Genomic DNA, 24,315 nt, shown 5'->3' on the forward strand with positions numbered 1-24,315 from the left:
ATATCCTCTTCCCCTTCAGCAGAGGTGAGCCTGTGTTGTGCATTATTTTCTCAGGGCATTCCATCTCTCCTTCAGGAACTGACAAATAGCACCTTAAATAGGGATGCTAGCTGCTCATGAAGACTTGGATTTTAATTAGCATATGGCTTTTTTTGCTTCCTGTTGGTTAGGGCGACAGTTAGCATGGAGTCAAAGTTGCTCATAGTTGAGGAGATCTGCAAAGAGTACTTTGCAGATGATTCTTACTTCCCTGTTTCATTAGGTTCTTGTCTCATTTTATCTGGGGTCATGGTATTTAGACCATAGATAACTTGGACAGCATTGCCCTATCACGGTCATCAGCGGTTTACAGGGCCTTCTGTGCTCATTATACTCAACAGTGCTTCTTTAGGTCACTGACTTGTTTTTTGGACCCCCACCTTCACGTGCCTGCTGAGTTGTTCCTTGCTGCTTTGCTGCATGTTTGGGCTTACACTCCTTAAAAGCCTTGTGTTTGCAGGTAAGTAGCTCCTCCGTCTCCTAGTCACTCATCAAACCAGTGCTCGTGCCTTCTGGTAGATAAGCTGTAACTATTTGCAGGAGCATATTACAATGGATTTAAGGACTGCTTTGGCTTTTGTTGATTGTCAGTTGTCAGGTTGTCTGTGAGGTGCTGTCTGAGAAGGACTACCCTTGAGATGTGCTGTCGATTTACTGGTACAGAAATTTCAGTTGCTTCCATTGTACTAGACTCAACTTTTGGGGTCAGCAGGGTGTGGGTGATTCCAACATCATAGTTTCTTGCTTGGATGTGCTATTGCCTGTACCATGGGTGTTGCCATTAATGTCCTTGACTTGACAATGAAACAGGGTTACGATTAAAACAAGTACATGCTTCACTTATTTTGCTTAGGTAGCATCTTTGTCGGAGTCAGTGTTTGCTACGCCCACATTAAGGATCAAAGCCTGCCAGACAATTGTGTCTTGTCAGACCCTGACATTGAAATCGCCCAGGAGGATCAGTCCTTTTCCTTCTGAGGGTTCTGCTTTTCCACAGCTGGAATGGAATTTTTTCCTTTGCTGTGTCTGTAGCTCCAGGTTTGCAGCAGGGTGCTGGTTCAGCAATAGACTGAGCTGAAGGGTGAGCTCTTGATGTAGTAGCTGCAAGTTCTGAGATGGCAGAAGGTTAGGCGTGTGCATATTTTTGCCCAGTGGTGTCTCCTTGTTTAACTATATACACTTCTCCTTGTCTCCTCTTAACCTCAATTCTTCCTGTTCCAGACATCCCACCCTGCAAAAACTCATTTCAGGGAGGTAGCGCCATCAATTTGCTGGAGACTCCCGGAACTTCCAGGAGAGGTGGAATGTCTGCAATAGAGTAGCTCCTTAGCAGCCAGCCAGCTAGTTTATTTAACGTTAACTATGCTAATGAACAAATGACACCTGTTAAACTTACCTCAACATGTCTTTTACAGTCTTAACCCACCATGGGCAATAGAAAAGTCACTGTTACAAACAGTGTAGCTAGCAACACTGTCATTATTTTGCCCCCTATTAGGCAGGGGTACACTTTAGTGTAGTCTGGAGTGACGTACGTTTTATATATTTTTTTGGAACACTCTGCCATGGCGCGCTCTCACTCGCTTGCGCTGTCTCTCTCTCGTAGTCGCTTGCGCACTCTCTCGGGCTCTCGCTTTCTCTCTCACTCTAGCTCGCTGTCTCTCTCGTGGTCGCTCTCGCGCTCTCTCTTGCTTTTTGTCGTTCGCTCGCTCTCAAAAAATTGATGTCTGTGATATTGTATATAATTTGCGGGCATCAGGGAGCCACTATTAATATGCGGGAGACTCCCGGAACTTCCTGGAGAGGTTGGATGTCTGCTGTTCCTGAATCTCTTTCCCCTTTACTCTGCTCCAACCTTCCCTCAGTCACCCTCTTGCATTCTTCCTCTATCTTGCATCTTGATGGTCGGTCCCCTACCTCTTTCCCAAAAGGCCCATCTTTGGCAGCAGTTAGGTTTTGAAATTAATGATTATACCAGGGTTCTGTTCTGGACAACTGTATATAACCCAAACAGTTCACAAGTCAAAAATGTGGCTTCCTGGCAATATATTTAACTTAAAAAGTTAGGCCAATGTGTAGTTGAACCAGTGCATTTTGCACAACCATTCAGAGTTTGCCATGAACCAAGTTTCAGACCCCGACATTGGCCAATCCATCCTGCTGATCTCCTAAATGCCTGCCCATATGATTGGGGTTTACAGAAGTTGAGCATTCAGAACCTGGGGAAGACTTGCAGTGTGAATGAAATTAGTAGAGGAGGCAGATTTGTATGGTCAGTCTGTAATAGTTCGGCACCTTCAGTAGTAACAATGTGACAAACTTGATAATGAGGCGTGCAATTTTTATTGGATAATAAATTATTTTAGTGATGCTTTATGCCTATTTAAGTATTAGACTACAAGTATATTTGCAAACTGAAATCTTACCACAATATCCTGCTTTTTTTTTTGCAATTGAAGTTATAGTTGTGGAAAAGTATTGGAAAGAATGTTTTGCTACATTTGCATTTTATCCCTTGATGAGCCTCCTTTATTTACTGCCAGTCGGGGAAATCTGGTCCAGAAGGCATGAGGCAATGAAAATAAATGTAAGGCAGTTAATGGCATTGGGTTAAGTTGTTAACAACACAGAACTTTTCCTAACAACTATCGCCACGTGACTTTGATAATGCCTCTTTAAAAGATGGAAAGGTTCCATGGTCTAACTCACAAGTGAATTTCCAGAATGTTTGGTGATACTGGAGCAGTTCCACTTTAAAGATGCTTTGAAGTTTCATTATCATGGGTGTGTTTATGCTATAGAGAGGTTTTTTTTATTAGCTGTAAATAGCAGGCATTTAAAATTAATAATGCTAGCTTGCAATACTTATCACCTCATCAGTAAGTGTGAAAAGTGAAGTCTGAGAAAATCTTCATATGAACATCTTTTCCAAATTTAGATATTAATCTTTTTTGGATTCCTGTGTCACTTGTTCTTTTCCAATGGCTTGAAAAATAATGATCTTTTAAATACCTATCTGATTCCCTTTGAAGGCACTGATTCTGTTCTCATACTTCCATGGAAGTGAATTCCAGTAAAAATAACATGTTCTGCACACACCCTACTTAATTGTTCTGCTCTATATTTTCTATCTGCATTAAAATGTTCCTGATGGATACTGCTGAGGTACCAGAGATTGAAGAATAGATGCTGCCCAGGTTCCATGGAAAACCCACATATTCTTCCTTGAGTAATGTTTTGGAATCTCTTGCACCAATTAAGAGCCTTTATATTCATCTAATGTAGTGTTTTTAACTGAAAATCAATACAGCTCTCTTCAGTGCCACAACAAAGTACAGCCCTCAAGATGTGCTGCTAACCTGAGGAATCCACAAGCTTCTGATTTTGGAAGTCCATAAAACATAGGAGTGGAATTAAGTCATTTGGCCCATGGAGGCCGCTCTGACATTCAATCATGATTGATTTATTATCCCTCTACCTCATTCTCTTGCCTTACTCCTCTAACCTTTGATGGCCTTATTAATCAAGAACCCATCAACCTCCACTTTAAATATACTCAATGACTTGGCCTCCACAGCTATCTGTGACAATGATTCACCAACCTCTGGCTAAGGGAATTACTCCACTTTGTTTTAAAGGATGTCCTTCTACACTGAGGCTGTGCCCTCTGGTCTTAGACTCTCCCACTATTGGAAACATCCTCTTCACATCTAGGCCTTCCTAGATTCACACCAGAATGCTCCATTTAGCCATTGCATACCGCTTTGAATGTGGCAGAAGTTCCTTGAGAAGAAAAAATATCTTTTGACATTAAGTTGAAACTTTACAAATTCCTTAATTTCATAAATTTTTCACTAGGTACAATTTGGACTGGATGGAGTTCATGGAGTATAGAAAGATCCCTGTTCTGAGCAAGGAATAGGTTGAATATATTTGTTCTATAGTTGCTATCTTTGCCAATTGCCATCAGAGTAATACAGTGATCAAGATTAATACACAGTGCTAGAGGAACTCAGCAGGCCAGGCAGCTTCTATGGAAAAGAGTAAACATTCGACGTTTTGGGCTGGGACCCTTCATCAGAACTGGGGAGAAACAGATGAGGAGTCTGAGTAAGAAGGTGGGAGGAGGGATGGTGTGTTGCTTGGATTTCCAGCATCTGCAAATTTTCTCTGTCAGTGATCAAAAAGGAATGCTGACCAAGCACCCGTCTACAATAATCCTACTCTAATCCCACTTTGCTTTCCCCACTGTCCAATCAGCTTGTTACAGATTCTACCTACTCCATTTTGGGCTTTGTTGGGCAATAAACAAGGTTCTTCAACAGGGGAATAACAGGTTTGTAGAACAAACCATTATTTGGAGTTGTGAAGGCCTTTTCCAGCCTTGTTGGTGTAAGTGGAAGTGTGCATTTGTGCCTACCGTTGTTTCTGCAAATGCTATCTTCTGCATCTCACTAAGCTTAAACTGACAAAAGAATACTGTCAGTCCTTAGATACATGAATGATTGACTCTCATGTGTGAAGAATTAACGATCTTGTATTAATAGCTAATGGAGGACTTGCAGCAAGTTCTTTTAAACCCTGCTGTGAACATTTTAAACCCAAACTTCTTTATTGGTAGTAGTGATTATCAGCAACCCACAGTAACTTAAAGATGAGAGACATTCAAGTCTGGTGATTAATAAAGTGATAAGAAGTTCAGGAATAATCTCCAGTAAATCATCCCACGGGTGAAAAGGCAATTCAAAACTAAACTTGAATCAATGAAGGATGCTGAATATTTGTGGCAGGGCTCGAATACTATCACCTCGTATAAAGGTTCAAAGGTTAATTTATTATCAAAGCATGCATCCACATGCAACTCTGAAATTTGTCTTTTCCAGATAGCCACAAAACAATGAAAGAACATGAATGTCGTTCAGAGAGAAACATCAAACCCCCCCCCCATGCACAAAAAAGAATGGCATCCTGATTATCAACCCCACCCCTCGCCAAAATCCCCCTGTTCCACACAAAACAGAGCAGGAACATTGACCCCCCCCCCAAAATCAACCCCTCGTCCACACAAAAATTAACAGAACATCAACCCCCCCAAACACCCTCCACTCGCACATCAAAATGGGAAAGAAACGGGTGATTTAAAAAAAAAACAATATAAAAACCATGAGGCTGAAAAAGTCCACAGTCCATAAATGCAACAGTCCAATCCATAAATAGAACATAGAACATAGAATAGTACAGCACAGTACAGGCCCTTCGGCCCACAATGTTGTGCCAACCCTCAAACCCTGCCTCCCATATAAGCCCCCACCTTAAATTCCTCCATATACCTGTCTAGTAGTCTCTTAAACTTCACTAGTGTATCTGCCTCCACCACTGACTCAGGCAGTGCGTTCCACGCACCCAACCACTCTCTGAGTAAAAAACCTTCCTCTAATATCCCCCTTGAACTTCCCACCCCTTACCTTAAAGCCATGTCCTCTTGTATTGAGCAGTAATGCCCTGGGGAAGAGGCGCTAGCTGTCCACTCTATCTATTCCTCTTATTATCTTGTACGCCTCTATCATGTCTCCTCTCATCCTCCTTCTCTCCAAAGAGTAAAGCCCTAGCTCCCTTAATCTCTGATCATAATGCATACTTTCTAAACCAGGCAGCATCCTGGTAAATCTCCTCTGTACCCTTTCCAATGCTTCCACATCCTTCCTATAGTGAGGTGACCAGAACTGGACACAGTACTCCAAGTGTGGCCTAACCAGAGTTTTATAGAGCTGCATCATTACATCGCGACTCTTAAACTCTATCCCTCGACTTATGAAAGCTAACACCCCATAAGCTTTTTTAACTACCCTATCCACCTGTGAGGCAACTTTCAGGGATCTGTGGACATGTACCCCGAGATCCCTCTGCTCCTCCACACTACCAAGTATCCTGCCATTTACTTTGTACTCTGCCTTGGAGTTTGTCCTTCCAAAGTGTACCATCTCACACTTCTCTGGGTTGAACTCCATCTGCCACTTCTCAGCCCACTTCTGCATCCTATCGATGTCTCTCTGCAATCTTTGACAATCCTCGACACTATCTACAACACCACCAACCTTTGTGTCATCTGCAAACTTGCCAACCCACCCTTCTACCCCCACATCCAGGTCGTTAATAAAAATCATGAAAAGTAGAGGTCCCAGAACAGATCCTTGTGGGATACCACTAGTCACAATCCTCCAATCTGAATGTACTCCCTCCACCACCACCCTCTGCCTTCTGCAGGCAAGCCAATTCTGAATCCACCTGACCAAACTTCCCTGGATCTCATGTCTTCTAACTTTCTGAATAAGCCTACCGTGTGGAACCTTGTCAAATGCCTTACTAAAATCCATATAGATCACATCCACTGCACTATCCTCATCTATATGCCTGGTCACCTCCTCAAAGAACTCTATCAGGCTTGTTAGACACGATTTGCCCTTCACAAAGCCATGCTGACTGTCCCTGATCAGACCATGATTCTCTAAATGTCTATAGATCCTATCTCTAAGAATCTTTTCCAACAGCTTTCCCACCACAGACGTAAGGCTCACTGGTCTATAATTACCCGGACTATCCCTACTACCTTTTTTGAACAAGGGGACAGCATTCGCCTCCCTTCAATCCTCCGGTACCATTCCCGTGGACAATGAGGACCACAGAACCACAGTACCCTCTACAATATCATTGACATTCATCAAAAGAGAGAGCCACCACACGAGGCAGAGAGGCCTACTCACCTGTCACAGGGAGCCACATAGCGATAGGCCTCTCACAGACTCCTTCTCCGGCAGTGATCAAAAGGCAGGCAGACGATGCTGAACTTCTCACCTACCTTCTGCATTTGCCTCAGCTTCAATGTCTCAGTCATCGTCGACACTTTAACCGGCGATTAATGGACACTTTAAACAGTGAAACAGGGTCGAACGTTGGCTTGCGCCCCATCTCGAAGTTTCTTCGCATTGAGGCCGACCAAGTACACGCTCGCTTCCTGGAATCTTCTTGAAGCCAACGAAGTGCTGGATCACTCATATCTCCAAGCTGTAATAAACAGGAATGGTTAGAGCCTGTGAATTACAGCTTGGACATTGTTTGAGTGATCTAGTGTTTTGCTGGCTCCAAGAAGATTCTAGTAAGCGAGCACGTGCTCAGACGGCCTGGATGAAGTTAAATCAAACGACCTAGGCGGCAGTAGGGCTTCGCTTCCAGATTAACTCAAACCCTTCTATGCTCACTTTGACCATCAAAACATGGAGGAACGATCACAAACTCCCACAGCCCTTGATGATCCTGTGATTTCGGTCTCTGAGGCCGACATGCGAGCAGCCTTAAGGCGGGTAAACCCATGAAATGCATCCGACTCAGACAGGGTACCTGGCCAAGTACTAAAGACCTGTGCTGATCAACTGGCTGGAGTGTTCACTGAGATCTTTAACCCCTCACTTCAGCAGCGTGAGGTACCCACCTGCGTCAGGCAGTCTTCATTTATACCAGTGCCCAGGAAGAGCGTGCTGACCTGTCTCAATGACTGTTGCCCAATAGCATAAACATCCACAGTGATGAAGTGTTTTGACAGATTGGTAATGAAGCATATCAACTCCTGCCTGAGAAGTGACTTAGATCTGCTCCAGTTTGCCAACCAGAGCAACAGGTCAACAGCAGATGCCATCTCATTGGCTTTTCACTCAACCTTGGAACATCTGGACAGTAAAGATGCATTCATTAGGGTGCTCTTTATTAACTACAGCTCTGCATTCCATACCATCTTCCCATCAAAACTAATCAAAAAAGCTCAAAACCTTGGCCTCAATGCCTCCTTGTGCAACTGGATTCTCAATTTCCTCTCTTGCAGACCCCAGTCAGTTTGGATTGGCAACAACATCTCCTCCACAATCTCCATCAGAACAGGTACAGCACAGGGCTGTGTGTTCGCCCCCCCACCTCCCGCTGTACTCGCTTTACACCTATGACTGTGAGGCTAAGCACAGCTCCAAATGCCATATTCAAGTTTGCTGATGACACCAGTGTCATAGGCTGAATCAAAGGTGGTGATGAATCAGGGTAGAGGAGGGAGATTGAAAATCTGGCTGAGTAGTGCCACAGAAACAAACTCTCACTCAATGTCAGCAAGACCAAAAAGCTGATTATTGACTTCAGGAGGTCCATGAGTCAGTCTTCATTGAGGAATCAGAGGTGGAGAGTGTAGGAACTTCAAATTCTTTGGTGCTACTATTTCCTGGGCCTAACACACAAGTGCATTTACAAAAAAAGCACTGAATCATCTCTACTTCCTTAGGAGTTTGTAGGTTCAGCATGACATCTAAGACTTTAACAAACTTCTATAGATGTGTAGTGGAGAGTAATGTGTATTTACTGGCTGCATCGTAGCCTGATATAGAAATGTCAGTGTCCTTGACGGAAATTCTACAAGCAGTAGTGGATACGGCCCAGTCCATCATGGGTAAAGCCCTCCCCACCATTGAGCTGTCTAAAGAAAGTGGTATCCACCGTACCTCCACCATCCAGGACATGTCTTGCTGCTGCCATCAGGAAGAAGTTGAAGGAGCCTGAGGACTCTCACCACTGAGCCATTACTACCTGTCAGGCTCTTAAACCAAAGGGGATAACTCTTCTGAACTTCACTTGCCTCATCATTGAAATGTTTCAACAATCTATGGGCTCACTTTCAAGGACTCTGCATCTCATGTTCTCAATATTTATTGCTTACTTATTTATATTTCTTTTTGTATTTGCACGGTTTGTTGTCTTCTGTACTCTGTTTGAATGCCCAAACTGGGTAGTTTTTCATTGATTCTGTTAAAGGTTATTATTCTATAGATATATCGAGTGAATCTCAGGGTGGAATATGGTGACATATATGTACTTTGATAATAAATTTACTTTAAAGTTTATCCACTGCTGAAAGCCAGTTACACATAATGAGTAGGACTCTGTGTTGAACAAGACATTGTCTTGCTTTGTCCAGCATTGCTGGAAAATGCATGGAGTATCAGACAACGCTTTTACATTGAGTCACTCAATGTAATCTGGTGAATATACTTTATTTTAAGTAAATGTTTTATTTTTCATAGAACAAAGTACTTTAGAAAATGTATTTGAGGTGAGTTTTGCAGTGACCCCACATCCAGTGATATATTTTGTTATAGGCAGAACAGAATGATGGGATGATTAGAGCACAAAAAGAGGCCATTCAGCCCTCTGAATAAAGAGCAGCTCTATGCACAAGTAATCCAGTTTGTTCACTTAAGTAATAGAGTATGCATGGAAATAGGTTCCTTTGACCCATCTAGTCCGTGTCGGCTGTAACCCTGTGAGTTAATCCTATCTGCCTGTGTTTGGCCCATTGGTCCAGAAGCCTCTCCTATGTACTTATCTAGATGGCTTTTAGAAGTTGCCAATATGCCCAGTTCAACCACTCTTTATGGTAGTTCATTTCAAATGTACACCAGTCTTTGCAAGAAGACATTGCCTCTTGATGTCCCTTTTAAATCTTTCGCCTTTGATTGTAAACCCATGCCCTCTTTAGCATTCTTTCCCTGGGGTAAAAGGCTATATGAGCATTCACCCTGTGGCCCTCAGGATCTTATAGACATCGGCCAGTCACCTCTCAATCTCCAATGTTCTAGGGAATAAATACCTCTACATTTCCTTGCAACTCAGGCAACTTTCTGGGTAAATCTTATCTGCATTCTTTCTAGGTAGTAACATCTTTTCTATAACAGGGTGACCAGAACTGTATACTGTAGACCAAGCGAGGCCTCAACAATGTCTTGTATAACTGCAGCATAAATTCCCAACATCTATTTTCAGTACCCTGACTGTTGAAGGCTTGCATGCCAAAATGTCTTCTTTACCAGTGTATCTTGCTGTGATGCCACTTTCAGTGAACTATACAACTGAAATCCTTGGTCCTTCTGTTCCGTAACATGCCCGAGTGCCCAACTGTTCATTGCTAAGTCCTACCGTGGTTTGGTCTCCCAAAATGCAATATGTCATATTTATCTGGATTGAAAGCCATTTACCAGTTCTCAGCCCAAATTTCAAGCTGATCAAGATCTCCCTATAATTTTTTCTGTTTTCACAGTCTACAACACCACCTATCTGCATTAATCATATCTTGTACATTCATATATCCTAGGTCCCATCACTAACCCCTGTGGCACACCACTGGACACAGACCTCCAATATGAGAAACCACCCTTGACCATAATCCTCTGCTACCTACCACTGAGGCAATTGTGAATCCAGCTTCCTCCCCTTGATCCCTGGCAATCTACCCTCCAGACCAGCTTGCCCCGAGAGCTTGTCAAAGGCAACCTCTGCTACATTACCCTCACCTGACCTCTTGGTTACCTCCTCAAGGAACTCCAAGAGGTTTGTCAGACACAACTTCCCATGCACAAATCCGTGCTGATGATTCTAAATCAGACTCTGTCTCTCCGAATATTAGTAGGCTCTGTCTCTCAGAATCCCTTACGTCAGTTTACCCACCACCACCACCACAAGGTTTACTGGCCTGTAGTTTCTTGGCTTGTTTTTATTACTGTTTTTAAACAATGATGGCACAACCACAACTCTCCAGCCCTCCAGAACCTTATCTATGAAGGTGAAGCAGAAATCTCTGCTAGGGCCTCCACATTTTCTTCTTTATTTCCCTCAAGGTCCAAGAAGGCACCAAGTCTCATCCTGGGGATTTATCCACCTTAATACACTGTAAAACTTCTGTACTAATTCTTAACAACATACATCAAAGTTGCTGGTGAACGCAGCAGGCCAAGCAGCATCTATAGGAAGAGGCGCAGTCGACGTTTCAGGCCGAGACCCTTCGTCAGGACTAACTGAAGGAAGAGTGAGTAAGGGATTTGAAAGCCGGAGGGGGAGGGGGAGATGCAAAATGATAGGAGAAGACAGGAGGGGGAGGGATAGAGCCGAGAGCTGGACAGGTGATAGGCAGAAGGGGATACGAGAGGATCATGGGACAGGAGGTCCGGGAAGAAAGACGGGGGGGGGGGTGACCCAGAGGATGGGCAAGAGGTATATTCAGAGGGACAGAGGGAGAAAAAGGAGAGTGAGAGAAAGAATGTGTGCATAAAAATGAGTAACAGCTGGGGTACAAGGGGGAGGTGGGGCCTAGCGGAAGTTAGAGAAGTCAATGTTCATGCCATCAGGTTGGAGGCTACCCAGACGGAATATAAGGTGTTGTTCCTCCAACCTGAGTGTGGCTTCATCTTTACAGTAGAGGAGGCCGTGGATAGACATGTCAGAATGGGAATGGGATGTGGAATTAAAATGTGTGGCCACTGGGAGATCCTGCTTTCTCTGGCGGACAGAGCGTAGATGTTCAGCAAAGCGGTCTCCCAGTCTGCGTCGGGTCTCACCAATATATAAAAGGCCACATCGGGAGCACCGGACGCAGTATATCACCCCAGTCGACTCACAGGTGAAGTGATGCCTCACCTGGAAGGACTGTTTGGGGCCCTGAATGGTGGTAAGGGAGGAAGTGTAAGGGCATGTGTAGCACTTGTTCCGCTTACACGGATAAGTGCCAGGAGGGAGATCAGTGGGGAGGGATGGGGGGGACGAATGGACAAGGGAGTTGTGTAGGGAGCGATCCCTGCGGAATGCAGAGAGAGGGGGGGAGGGAAAGATGTGCTTAGTGGTGGGATCCCGTTGGAGGTGGCGGAAGTTACTGAGAATAATATGTTGGACCCGGAGGCTGGTGGGGTGGTAGGTGAGGACCAGGGGAACCCTATTCCTAGTGGGGTGGTGGGAGGATGGAGTGAGAGCAGATGTATGTGAAATGGGGGAGATGCGTTTAAGAGCAGAGTTGATAGTGGAGGAAGGGAAGCCCCTTTCTTTAAAAAATGAAGACATCTCCCTCGTCCTAGAATGAAAAGCCTCATCCTGAGAGCAGTATGGGTCCTAGCTATGCCTGCCTTTTTGTTGGATTTGTGGAACAATCTATGTTCCGTGCCTATTCTGGTATCTGTCCCCCACTTTTCCTTCGCTAAATCGACGACTGCATTGGCGCTGCTTCCTGCACGCATGCAGAACTCGTTGACTTTATTAACTTTGCCTCCAACTTTCACCCTGCCCTCAAGTTTACCTGGTCTATTTCCGACACCTCCCTCCCCTTTCTAGATCTTTCTGTCTCTGTCTCTGGAGACAGCTTATCCACTGATATCTACTATAAGCCTACTGACTCTCACAGCTATCTGGACTATTCCTCTTCTCACCCTGTCTCTTGCAAAAACGCCATCCCCTTCTCGCAATTCCTCCGTCTCCGCCGCATCTGCTCTCAGGATGAGGCTTTTCATTCTAGGACGAGGGAGATGTCTTCATTTTTTAAAGAAAGGGGCTTCCCTTCCTCCACTATCAACTCTGCTCTTAAACGCATCTCCTCCATTTCACGTACATCTGCTCTCACTCCATCCTCCCACCACCCCACTAGGAATAGGGTTCCCCTGGTCCTCACCTACCACCCCACCAGCCTCCGGGTCCAACATATTATTCTCAGTAACTTCCGCCACCTCCAACGGGATCCCACCACTAAGCACATCTTTCCCTCCCCCACTCTCTCTGCATTCCGCAGGGATCGCTCCCTACACAACTCCCTTGTCCATTCGTCCCCCCCATCCCTCCCCACTGATCTCCCTCCTGGCACTTATCCGTGTAAGCGGAACAAGTGCTACACATGCCCTTACACTTCCTCCCTTACCACCATTCAGGGCCCCAAACAGTCCTTCCAGGTGAGGCATCACTTCACCTGTGAGTCGACTGGGGTGATATACTGCGTCCGGTGCTCCCGATGTGGCCTTTTATATATTGGTGAGACCCGACGCAGACTGGGAGACCGCTTTGCTGAACATCTACGCTCTGTCCGCCAGAGAAAGCAGGATCTCCCAGTGGCCACACATTTTAATTCCACATCCCATTCCCATTCTGACATGTCTATCCACGGCCTCCTCTACTGTAAAGATGAAGCCACACTCAGGTTGGAGGAACAACACCTTATATTCCGTCTGGGTAGCCTCCAACCTGATGGCATGAACATTGACTTCTCTAACTTCCGCTAGGCCCCACCTCCCCCTCGTACCCCAGCTGTTACTCCTTTTTATGCACACATTCTTTCTCTCACTCACCTTTTTCTCCCTCTGTCCCTCTGAATATACCTCTTGCCCATCCTCTGGGTCACCCCCCCCCCATCTTTCTCCCTAGGCCTCCTGTCCCATGATCCTCTCGTATCCCCTTTTGCCTATCACCTGTCCAGCTCTCGGCTCTATCCCTCCCCCTCCTGTCTTCTCCTATCATTTTGCATCTCCCCCTCCCCCTCTGGCTTTCAAATCCCTTACTCACTCTTCCTTCAGTTAGTCCTGACGAAGGGTCTCGGCCTGAAACGTCGACTGCGCCTCTTCCTATAGATGCTGCTTGGCCTGCTGCGTTCACCAGCAACTTTGATGTATGTTGCTTGAATTTCCAGCATCTGCAGAATTCCTGTTGTTTACGTACTAATTCTTAAGTGGGCCAAGACGTCACCACCCATCTCTCCCCCCCCCCCAACCCCGCCCCCGACTTTCCTTGACTTCCAGAGTTTTCTCCACAGTAAAAACTGAGGAGAAATATTCATGAAAAGTCTCTCCCATTTCCTTAGGTTCCACACTCAGAGAAAGAAGGAAAATACAGTTCTGGAGCAGGAATATGGTTAGAGATAAGGGGAAGTGATTCATTAAGTAGTCATTACATGCTGAAAACAAGTGATGTTGAAATGATGTCAATTGATTGAACTGCAATTTTGTAACACAAGTATATAAATCTGATTAGTGGAAAAGTGACTATTCCAAATTAGTCCTTTTTGTGGCCGAACACATTAAAAGTGTGGATGTGGGGTTGGACGACTGGGTTAGGTGCATGTACTATGAATGCTTGGCATTGCTTTTACTAGTTTTACAGACGGATGTGAAGCAATTTTAAAGTCCTAAATCAAGCCATTTATTTAGGCACAGCTCCTGCATGTTAAGTGGCAGTAAAACAAATTTCTATATCCCAGTAGTACACAGATGGCTAGTAATGAATTGTTCCTTTCTGAAAACAGTCGTGATTTTATAACCACATTGAAATACTGCTTTCTTCAGCAATGTAGAGTCTTTTTGTTTGCTTCAAAGTTCCATTTGAACGAAAATGGGAAATATTTTCATTAGGGAAAGATAACTTTAAAACTATGAGGTAATTTTAGCTGAGAGCTTGAATGTACTATTTTTACTTCTCATTTTCCTCACGTGTATCGTTTCCCTTTTATCGTGTAGCCAGGCAGTTAACTATTGTGGTTCCCGTTTAGCCCCTCCCCTCCAAGCTTGTCATCACTGGCACTGAATCCATATGAGTCAAAGAAGTTTGTTTTGCATTGCTTAAGAAGTTAAATGCTGTACTCACTGATGTTTGAATGACTTACAAGAAACATTTTGTATAAATGAACCTGTGTTTGATGTTGCCTATGTAGCCAGCTCAAACTTAGATAAATTTTCAAAAGTATTTTTTCTATGAAAAATAGAATGTTTACTTAAAATTAAGTATATTCACCAACTTGCATTCAATATCATCTGATACACCATGCACTTGCCATCAATGCTGGACAAAGCAATGCATATGAGGGGTGATTGATAAGTTTGTGGCCTAAGGTAGAAGGAGTCAATTTTAGAAAACCTAGCACATTTATTTTTCAACATAGTCCTCTCCTACGTTTACACACTCAGTCCAGCGGTCGTGGAGCATACGGATCTTGGACCTCCAGAAAGTGTCCACAGAGGGGTGATTGATAAGTTCGTGGCCTAAGGTAGAAGGAGATGAGTTATTAACTTCAAACTTTCTGCATAATCAGTCAAAGAGTTGGCCTGCATGTGCATGTAATGAGAGCTGTATAACTCATCTCCTTCTACCTTAGGCCATGAACTTATCAATCACCCATCTGCAGACACTTTCTGGAGGTCCAAGATCCGTATGCTCCATGACCGCTGGACTAAATGTGTAAATGTAGGAGGGGACTATGTTGAAAAGTAAATGTGCTAGGTTTTCTAAAACTGACTCCTTCTACCTTAGGCCATGAACTTATCAATCACCCCTTGTATGTCTTGTTTGCAGCAATGGATAAAGTTTAAATTAAATTTATTGTTAAAGTACATTTATGTCACCATATACAACCCTGAGATTCATTTTCTTGTGGGCATTCTAAATAAATCGGTAGAATAACAACCATAACAGAATCAATGAAAGATCGCCCAACTTGGGCTTTCAGTCAGAATGCAGAACACAACAAAATGTGCAAATAAAAAAAAGGAAGAAATAATAAATAAATAATATATATTGAGAACATGTGATATTCCTATGTGGATTTTAATATAAAAGTAGTAGGAGACATGGTTAAAAATGTCAAATTGGCACTTCTGCCTTTACCTGCTGTGATAGTGTAGTGTTTCAGTTAATGGATACAAGTTACATTCCTGCCATGGAGCGAATTTGAAGTACAAACTTGATTAATAAATAAAAATTTTGCTACTGGATTGAGGTAAGTCACTTGGTTCACTAATGTCCTTCAAGCGAGGGTAACCTGCTGTCTTTGCCTGGTATGTTGTATTTGTAATTTATGTACTCTAGGAATGTGGTTGATTCTCAGCTGTGCTCTGAAGTAACCTATCAAACAATTCATGGTTATTACAGATGAGCAATAAATGCTAAACAACGCCCCCCCCCCAGCACACACACAACTCCCCTGTGAGGTTTGCTGCCATGAAGGAGTTTAAGACAAAGCTGTGCCCCTAGATCTCCTCTTGTGCCAAAATGAGGCCACCCTCAAGGTGGAGGAGCAACACCTTAAATTCTGACTGGGTAACCTCCAAACTGATGGTATGAATATCGATTTCTCCTTCCGGTTAGAAAGAAAATTCCCTCCCCCTCACCTCTTTCTCTATTCCCCACTCCGGCCTTTTACCTCTTCTCACCTGCCTATCAATTCCCCCAGGTCCCCCCCCCTTTTCTCCCATGGTCCACTCTCCTCTCTGATCAGATTCCTCCTTCTCCAGCCCTTGACCTTTCCCACCCACCTGCTTCACCTATCACCTTCCGGCTAGCCTCCTTCCCCTCCCCCCACCTTTTTATTTTGTCGTCTTCCCTCTTACCTCTCAGTCCTGAGGAAGTTTCTCAGCCCAAAACGTTGACTGTTTATTCATTTCCATAGATGCAGCCTGACCTGCTGAGTTCCTCCAGCATTTTGTGTGTGTTTTTCAATGCTGGTTGACTATTTTGTTGATTCCTACTGCAATGAATTAGTGTGGATCAACATAGTGTCATAGTTATACCTGTTTTCTCAGATCCACCAGATTGCCGCACTGATGCTCATAATCATTTTCTTCCTCTGTTCAGTGACAGCTTGTGATAAGAGATGTGTTATTTTATTTTATTTTCTCAGTTTTCTTGTTTTCTCTCATGAGTAATTTTTATCGGAGAAGAAGTCATTTAAGTAAAACAATTGAATGGGACAACCCACAAGAAGCATCCACAAGGGTTGGATCAGTAGTTATCGATTAGAGTTACTGGTTATGAGTCACCACTGTTTATGTTTGGTACATCTGCAGAACAAAGGGGAATACAACACAGAGAAGCTCTTCTAATTTATACTGAGAGCATTGTAAATTAAGTTAAAGAATGGCTGTGTAAATAAAATATTAGTTTTATAATATTATATAGTTCGACAATAGCCCTTCTGGCTCAACAAGCCCTTGCTGCCCAATTAACCTACTGATCGGTAAGTCTGAATGTGGGAGTAAACTGGAGCACGTGGTGGAAACGTGGTCATGGGGTAGACGTACAAACTCCTTACACACGACGGTGGAACTGAGCCCAGGTCGTTGGCGCTGTAATAGTGTTACGCTAACGGCTATGTTATTGTGGCATCTCAAAACAACTCTTATGTCTTCCTTGACTATTATTCCAGAATAATTTGAATCCTATGAAGTCCTGTGAGAATGTTGGAAACATTACAGCTACTGTACTCTTTATCGCAAGGCTCTTCAAGGGGCTTTGTGTTAATGACCAGGGTGATCTGTCCGTAATAAATGAGTGAACCAGATAACAGAGGATAGCACCTCTGCTTTTATTAGGAATGGTGCCTTGGACCTTTTACCACCTGACACTTGACATCAACTTGAGCACATGACAGACAGTTTAATGGCTTACATGACAGCAAGCATTTATCAGGGTCAGCCTGATTAGCTTGTCTTGTTTCTGGAGCGGTGTGAATACACATCATTGTGGCTCACATGAATGTAATTCATGAAATTTGATAAACTGTTGTGATGAGCGTACTTGACTGAGAATTATTATCTGTGATAGGTTTGTAACTATATGTATTGTGGATACCCAGTATTGACATCATGTGTAATGGAAAATATAGATGGCTTGTTAGGCTTCAGTACTTGCAGAAATTGGGAACACTAAGTTTGCTTTATGATGAAATAAGACGTTAGCAAATGTTATCTAGAACTCCTTTGTTCAGTTAGTAAGCACAACCCTGAGCTTTCATTTACTTGTTGCTATAATGCTCGTCTTGCTTTCCCTCTCAGCTCTCAGTCCTTAGCCTTCTTTCCTGCCCTAATGAAGTTCAATTTAAGTTTGAGGAACAGCATTTTATCTTTTGATATGACACCTTACAACTTTCCAAGTTTGCTCCTGAGCACAGCAATTTTAGATAATGATTCTGCTTTTCTCACCTAAACCTCTCCAAGACCAAACTGCTGCTTCAAGTCACAGCACATTCCTTTTGCCTATGTACCATGCTTCCAGCTGTTTTATAAATCCTGCCTTCTCCCCGTCAAAGAGCTTCCTTTGTGCAGTTTGAGTGCTCCCATTTCACACTCCCAAGGCTGCTAGGTCCTCGGTGATGAGGCACTGAACGGTGGTGAGATCTTGATTGAGTAAATGTTATCACATGGTGGATGGTGGCTGAACCACAGCAAGCTCCACTGTGAACTGACTGAAAGCAGAGCTACAGTTCTCACTCCAACTCCAACACCCCCATCTTCACTGGTTGTCAGAGCTATTTAAATACTGAAAGGTCTTGAATGTTTCTGACATTTGGAAACTTTCAAACACTATTACAAATTATTCAAATTGCAACTATTTATTTTTCAGCTATTAAAATTCAACCCCTGCCCCCAGAACAATTTAACTTCAAAAAGAAAATTAAGAAGTACAGATGTTTAACATACACTCATTGCTGTATGTCCAACCTGGAGCAGTCTCCCTCCCGCCCCCCGCAAGTGATGAAGAATACCCACAACTTTATCTTCTCATCCTGGCACAGTAGTTTGGCCAGAAGAAAAAATCAATTAAGGATCTCGTACAGAAATATGAAATGAGAATTTAATTTTAACAAATTTACCAGTTTAAGGAAAATACTTACTAATTATATAGCCATAAAAACATTTTCAAAATCGATTTCACTGCCATCTTGCTTTCTTCAACAACAAGCCATAGGGAGCGGCTGATATTACTGATCTGAATGGGTAGATATGGAAGATAATGTATGATCCTTGTACTAGTATGGGTAATCTGACAGTTTTACGCATTTTATTTCTGATCTATGCACTTTGTCAGTTATTTTTATACCAGTAGTTATTGGGTATTTGTACCCCGTGAACAAGAAAACCAGCACAATTAGTTGAGTTTTGACTGGAACCATACTTTAAGATGTTTTTTCTTTTAAAATAAATACAAAACATCAAGCAAAAGAAAATTTTCCCAGTTTACTAAAAGTTTTTTGATCAATGTGGGTAAGTGGAAAATAATTTGCATGAGAGAGAGCAGGAAATTACTCTCTATCACAATAAGCAAATGTTTTCTCTTCAATACTGGAGAAGTGTTCTGGGTCTTGGGCTGTGGGTTTATGACCCATTCTGCAGACTTGAGTATCTAATTTAGGTTGATATCCCGTGCCAGAACAGAGAGAGAGCAGCACTGTCTAATTTGCTTTTTTTAGATTAGATGTTATATACTGGCTTCATCTGTCTTCTCTGCTAACCCCATAGTCCGATGTGAGGCAGCAAAAGGAACTTCTTCTTGCCCAACTTGCCCAAAACAGATGATCTGGCTGGCAAGTTATTGCTGCTCGTGAAATCTTACTGTGGGCAGAATTTCTGACTTTTTTTCCCTACTTGCAGTGGTGACCGTATTTCAAAGCTAACTTCTTGGTTATAAGATATTGGCTATAAAGCATTCAGAGATGCAAGACACAAAATAAATGTAAGCATTTTTTTCTTAGTTATCCATTTGGCACAGAAATTGATTTTTACGTCCTTATAATAAATGTTATGCTCATATAGACGATTTTCAAAATTCCAAAGAGTTATTGTAATGACATTTTAATCAGCCTAGCTAACTTCAAAGTCTTTTTCAGGCAATGGTTTAAATTCCAGTTTGACAACATTTTATTTTTAAATTGTAATTTATGTGGCAAGTGAACTGCCAATATTGTTTTAAACCATTGTATCACAGTAGGAATGTGCAAATACAGTTTATGTATAATTGAGTGAAAATTCCTAGATCCCATCTTTTTAAAAGAAGAATGGACAACGATGAAGAAAACCTGAGCTAGAATATTCTTGGGCAAACTTATTGGCTCTGCTCATTCACATTAAGGATAATATACAAGTATGAGGAATACAAGTGCCAGTTTTTATTTTTTGCAGACTTTTGTTTTTTTTTGGGGGGGGGATCTGGGCATTACTAGGAATGCAAACCTTCATTGTCCATCCCTAACTCCCTTGAACTGAGTGGCATGCTTGGTGTTTTGGAGTACAGTGGTGAGTTATTTGCATTGCTAAAGTCACGTCATGGCAAGATCAGTTAATGATGAACTAGGTAGGGTCATCCAGATGGGTATTTATAACCCACCTTTATTAATCATAACTAATTTTCTTCATATTTTAGGAACTGAATTTAATATCCATAGTGGGGTACGAATTTGGGTGCTTGTTAATCCATTTGTGAACCACTGTTCCAGTACTCCATCCAGTATTAAATTTTCACATGCTGTTAAGGAGTTTGATATCAAAAAATATCTGCTATTTTCATATCCATTCGGTAAGATGGGGATTTTGACAGTATGTTCAAATATTTCTCTCCTGTCACTTGGGGAGGGTGAATAATGGATATCTTATGCACTAGAGTGGGTTTGGGTGCACCACACATTTTTAAAGTCCGTTAAATTTTACTCCACAAGCATTCCCAGCAAAATTGAATTCTGCCTCCACTATTTCCCAAAGTGAATCAGGAAATTAAAGTAACCAAACAATATAATTATTGAAATACAGATCTGTGACATTATATGAATATTCATTTGTGTAACATACTAGATGTTTGCAGAAAAATACTAGGAATTCCGTGTGGAATTATCTGCTGGTGTTATAAATGGAAGGATATTTATATATGACACTGTAATTATAATAAACTTTACAGTGAACCCCATGAGTTCAAAGGGCATAGAAAACAGAACCCAGTGAGATCTTTCTAAGTAATAAAACACAATCCTAGTCCAGAATTTTCAAGTTTAAAAAATTGGGAAGTACTAATTTTAGCTTGTTGCGCACTTTGAATGGTAACTCTGGAAGCAAAAAATGTGTCTAAGCCTCACTGTTCTTTGCTGCAACCCCCATTCCCTCCACACATACAGCCAAACAGAGGTCCCAACATACATTTTGAATCCTAGCCCCAACAGCACCCTCCACGCTCTTCTGGACCCCCAGATCAATAAGAGGGCCAGATGCCAAACCATCAGAATTTCCAATCAGTTGGATGCTGGAATATCAGATTTTCAACTATGAATACAGAAATTGCTGGAAACAGTCAGGCAACATCTGCAGAAAGAGAAACATTAATGCTGTTAAAAAGGATCTAGTGCTTTCCTGGTGTATATGACAAATAAACTCTTCATATGATGAAGATGGCAGAGTTTGTCATGAAAACGTTGCTTATAATCGACACCTGTACCCAGCTGAAGCCCGAGAAGAGTTTATTCATTAATGCTGTTTCTCTCTCTACAGATGCTGCCTGATCTGTTGAGTCTTTCTAGCATATTGTTTTTATTATAAAGTAAAACGTATTGTTTGGTGTGAGTCACTTAGCATGATCAATCCAACTTCTGTCTATATTATAGTTCTCAAGTAATTTAGATAAATAAATTACTGTGACTCTTGTAATAAACTATCTGTTTCATTTACTTTTACATCATCAGAATTTGCACCTCATGCCTTTGCGATGCCATTGTCCCAAGTAATTGTCAATGATCGGGCCCACAAACAAAAGCAGGATGCTCGGAGAGGGGAGCAAAAAGACCATTTGGATCTGGTGACGTCGGTTTTGCCATTTGGACCCAAAAGACCCAACAAAGAACTCTCAAGCAGCAATTCATCTCTCAGTTCAACCTCGGAAACTCTAAATGAACCAGCATCACCCAATAGTCTTGAAGCTTCCCAGCGTGTGAGAAGACGGGTAAGTTTGTTGCAATATATCTTCATGTTTCAAAAGAATCTTCTCATTTTTCACAGAGCCTTTTGTATTGATACTTCTATAATATTAATTAGGTGTAAATTTTTACAAAATGTATAATCTAGTATTTAGTTCTTTAGTCCATAGTAACAGTGACAGTAGAGATAGAAATCCCAGCCTAATTTCAGTTTCCAACATTCGGTGCTTAGTCCTGCAGGTCACAGCTCTCTCACTCTTTCAGGCTGTGAATTCTAGAATTCTACAGGGCAAAAATAATCTTTCTCCTCCCCACTCCAGTCCCATTACTTGAAAGCTTTTTCCCTTGGCTGTGGGAGCTCGGTGCATCCTAGCTATTTTATCTAGGTCCCTTGTAATTTTATACATACAAGTTAGCTCTCTCCCGCACCTTCCTCAATATATGTCAAAGTACGAAGTAAATTTATCATCAAAATACATACATGTCACCATATACAACATTGAAATTCATTTTCTTGTGGCATACTCAGTAAACCCATGAATATGATAATAACCACAACAGATTCTCTGAAAGACCGCACCCAACAGGGTGGACAACTAGTGTGCAAAAGATGACAAACTGTCCAAATACAAAAAGGAAGAAATAATAATAATAGTAAATAAATAAGCAATTAAATTCCGAGAACATGAGATGAAGAGTCCTTGAAAGTGAGTCCATAGGTTGTGAGAACAGTTCTGTGATGGGCAAGTGAATTTGAGTGAAGTTATCCCCACTGGTTCAAGAGGCTGATTGTTGAGGGGTAATAACTGTTCCTGAACCTGGTGGTGTGATTACTGGGGCTCCTCTACCACCTTCTTGATGGCAGCAGCATGTCTTGGTTGGTGGGCATCCCTGATGATGGATTTTACTTTCTTGTAACAATGTCTTGCCTGGATGTGCTCAGTGGTGGGGAGGGCTTTACCCGTGATAGACTGGTCTGTACCCTCTACTTTTTGTAGCATTTTCTGTTCAAGGACGTTGGTATTTCCATACCAGGCCGTGAGGTAACCAGTAAATATACTCACACCACACATCTACAGAAGTTTGTCAAAGTTTTAGCTATCATGCAAAATGCTCACAGACCCCTAAGGAAGTCGAGGCACAGTCGTGCTTTCTTCATATTTGCGCTCTCGTGCTGGGCCCAGGACAGGCCCACTGAAAGGATAACACCGAGGAATTTAAAGTTGCTGACCTTTTTCACTCTGATCCTCCAATGAGGACTGGCTCATGGACCTCTGATTTCCTCCTCCTGAAGTCAGCAATGAGCTCCTTGGTCTTGCTGACATTGAGTAAGAGATCATCGTTGTGGCACTACTCAGCCAGATTTTCAGTCCCCCTCCTAGATGCTGATTCATCACCACCTTTGATTTGGGCTGTGCCAGTGGTGTCATCAGCAAACTTGAATATGGCATCTTAGCTGTACTTAGCCACGCAGTCATAGGTGTAAAGTAGAGCAGGGGGCTGAGCACACAGTCTTGTGGTGCATCTGTGCTGATGAGGATTGTGGAGGAGATGTTGTTGCCAATCCAAACTGAGTGGGGTCTGTTAGTGAAGAAATTGAGGATCCAATTGCACAGGAGGGTATTGAGGCCAAGGTCTTGCTGCTTATTGATTAGTTTTGAGGGGATGATGTTATTGAATGCCGAGCTGTAGTCAGTAAAGAGCATCCTGATGTATGTATCTTTGTTGTCCAGATGTTCCAAGGTTGAGTGAAGAGCTAATGAGATGGCATCTACTTGTTGTGCTGTCGAGCTCATCTAAGTCACTTCTCAGGCAGAAGTTGATACATTTCCTAACCAACCTCAAAAAACACTTCTTCACTGTGGATGCAAGTGCTGTTGGGCAATAGTCATTGAGGCAGGCTACCATGTTCTTCTTAGAAACTGGTGTAAGTGAAGCGTGCTTGAAGCAGGAGGGCACCTCAGATTGCTGAAGTGAGAGATCTTAGTGAAAACTCCAGCCAGTTGATCAGCACAGGAGTTTAGTACTTGGCCAGGTACCCCATCTGGGCTGGATGCTTCTCATGGGTTCACCCTCCTGAAGACTGCTCACACGTTAGCCCAAGAGACTGAAATCTCAGGATCATCGGCGTCTGTGGGAATTTGTGAAGGTTCCTCCATGTTTTGACGGTCAAAGTGAGCATAGAAGGCATTGAGCTCATCCGGAAGTGAAACCTTGTTATTACCTGTGATGCTTGATTTAACTTTATAAGAGGTGATGGCATTCAAGCCCTGCAGCAGCTGTCAAGCATCCTTTGTTGATTCAAGTTTAGTTCAGAATTGCCTCATCATCTGTGAGGTGGCTTTCTAGAGATCGCACCTGGACCTCTTGTAACTTGGTCACCTGGTCACCAGCATCTGATCAGACTCTCAGCAGATTGTAGATTCATGGTTAATCCAGGGCCTCTGGTTGGGGAAGACTGAATGATTCGGTGGGGACACATTCATCTACAGCTGTTTTCCTAAATTTTATGGCAACCATGGTACATTCATAAACATCCACAAAAGAGTCCTTAAACATGGCCCAGTCCATCGATGCTAAGCAATCCTGTAAACTGCTTTTGTGCCTCCCAGTTCCACTTCTTTGTTGTCCTAATCTCTGGAGATTTGCTCTTTAGCCTCTGCCTGTATGCAAGTAGGAGAGAGACAACTGTGTGATTAGATACCCTGACGTTCAGTCTAGGC

General features: G+C 42.7%; 1 protein-coding gene across 5 annotated transcripts in view; it reads left to right on the forward strand.

The window, feature by feature from the left end:
* Positions 1–24,315, forward strand: part of LOC134347583 (rho GTPase-activating protein 6-like) — a 551,475-nt gene that overhangs the window by 452,295 nt on the left and 74,865 nt on the right. For all 5 annotated transcript variants that reach the window (XM_063049931.1, XM_063049934.1, XM_063049932.1 and 2 more), the window contains exon 4: positions 21,362–21,618. In XM_063049931.1, coding sequence (XP_062906001.1) covers positions 21,362–21,618 — 257 coding nt within the window. The remainder of the gene's footprint in view (positions 1–21,361; positions 21,619–24,315) is intronic.

This window comes from Mobula hypostoma, chromosome 6, assembly GCF_963921235.1.
Source record: "Mobula hypostoma chromosome 6, sMobHyp1.1, whole genome shotgun sequence".
Lineage (NCBI taxonomy): Eukaryota > Metazoa > Chordata > Chondrichthyes > Myliobatiformes > Myliobatidae > Mobula > Mobula hypostoma.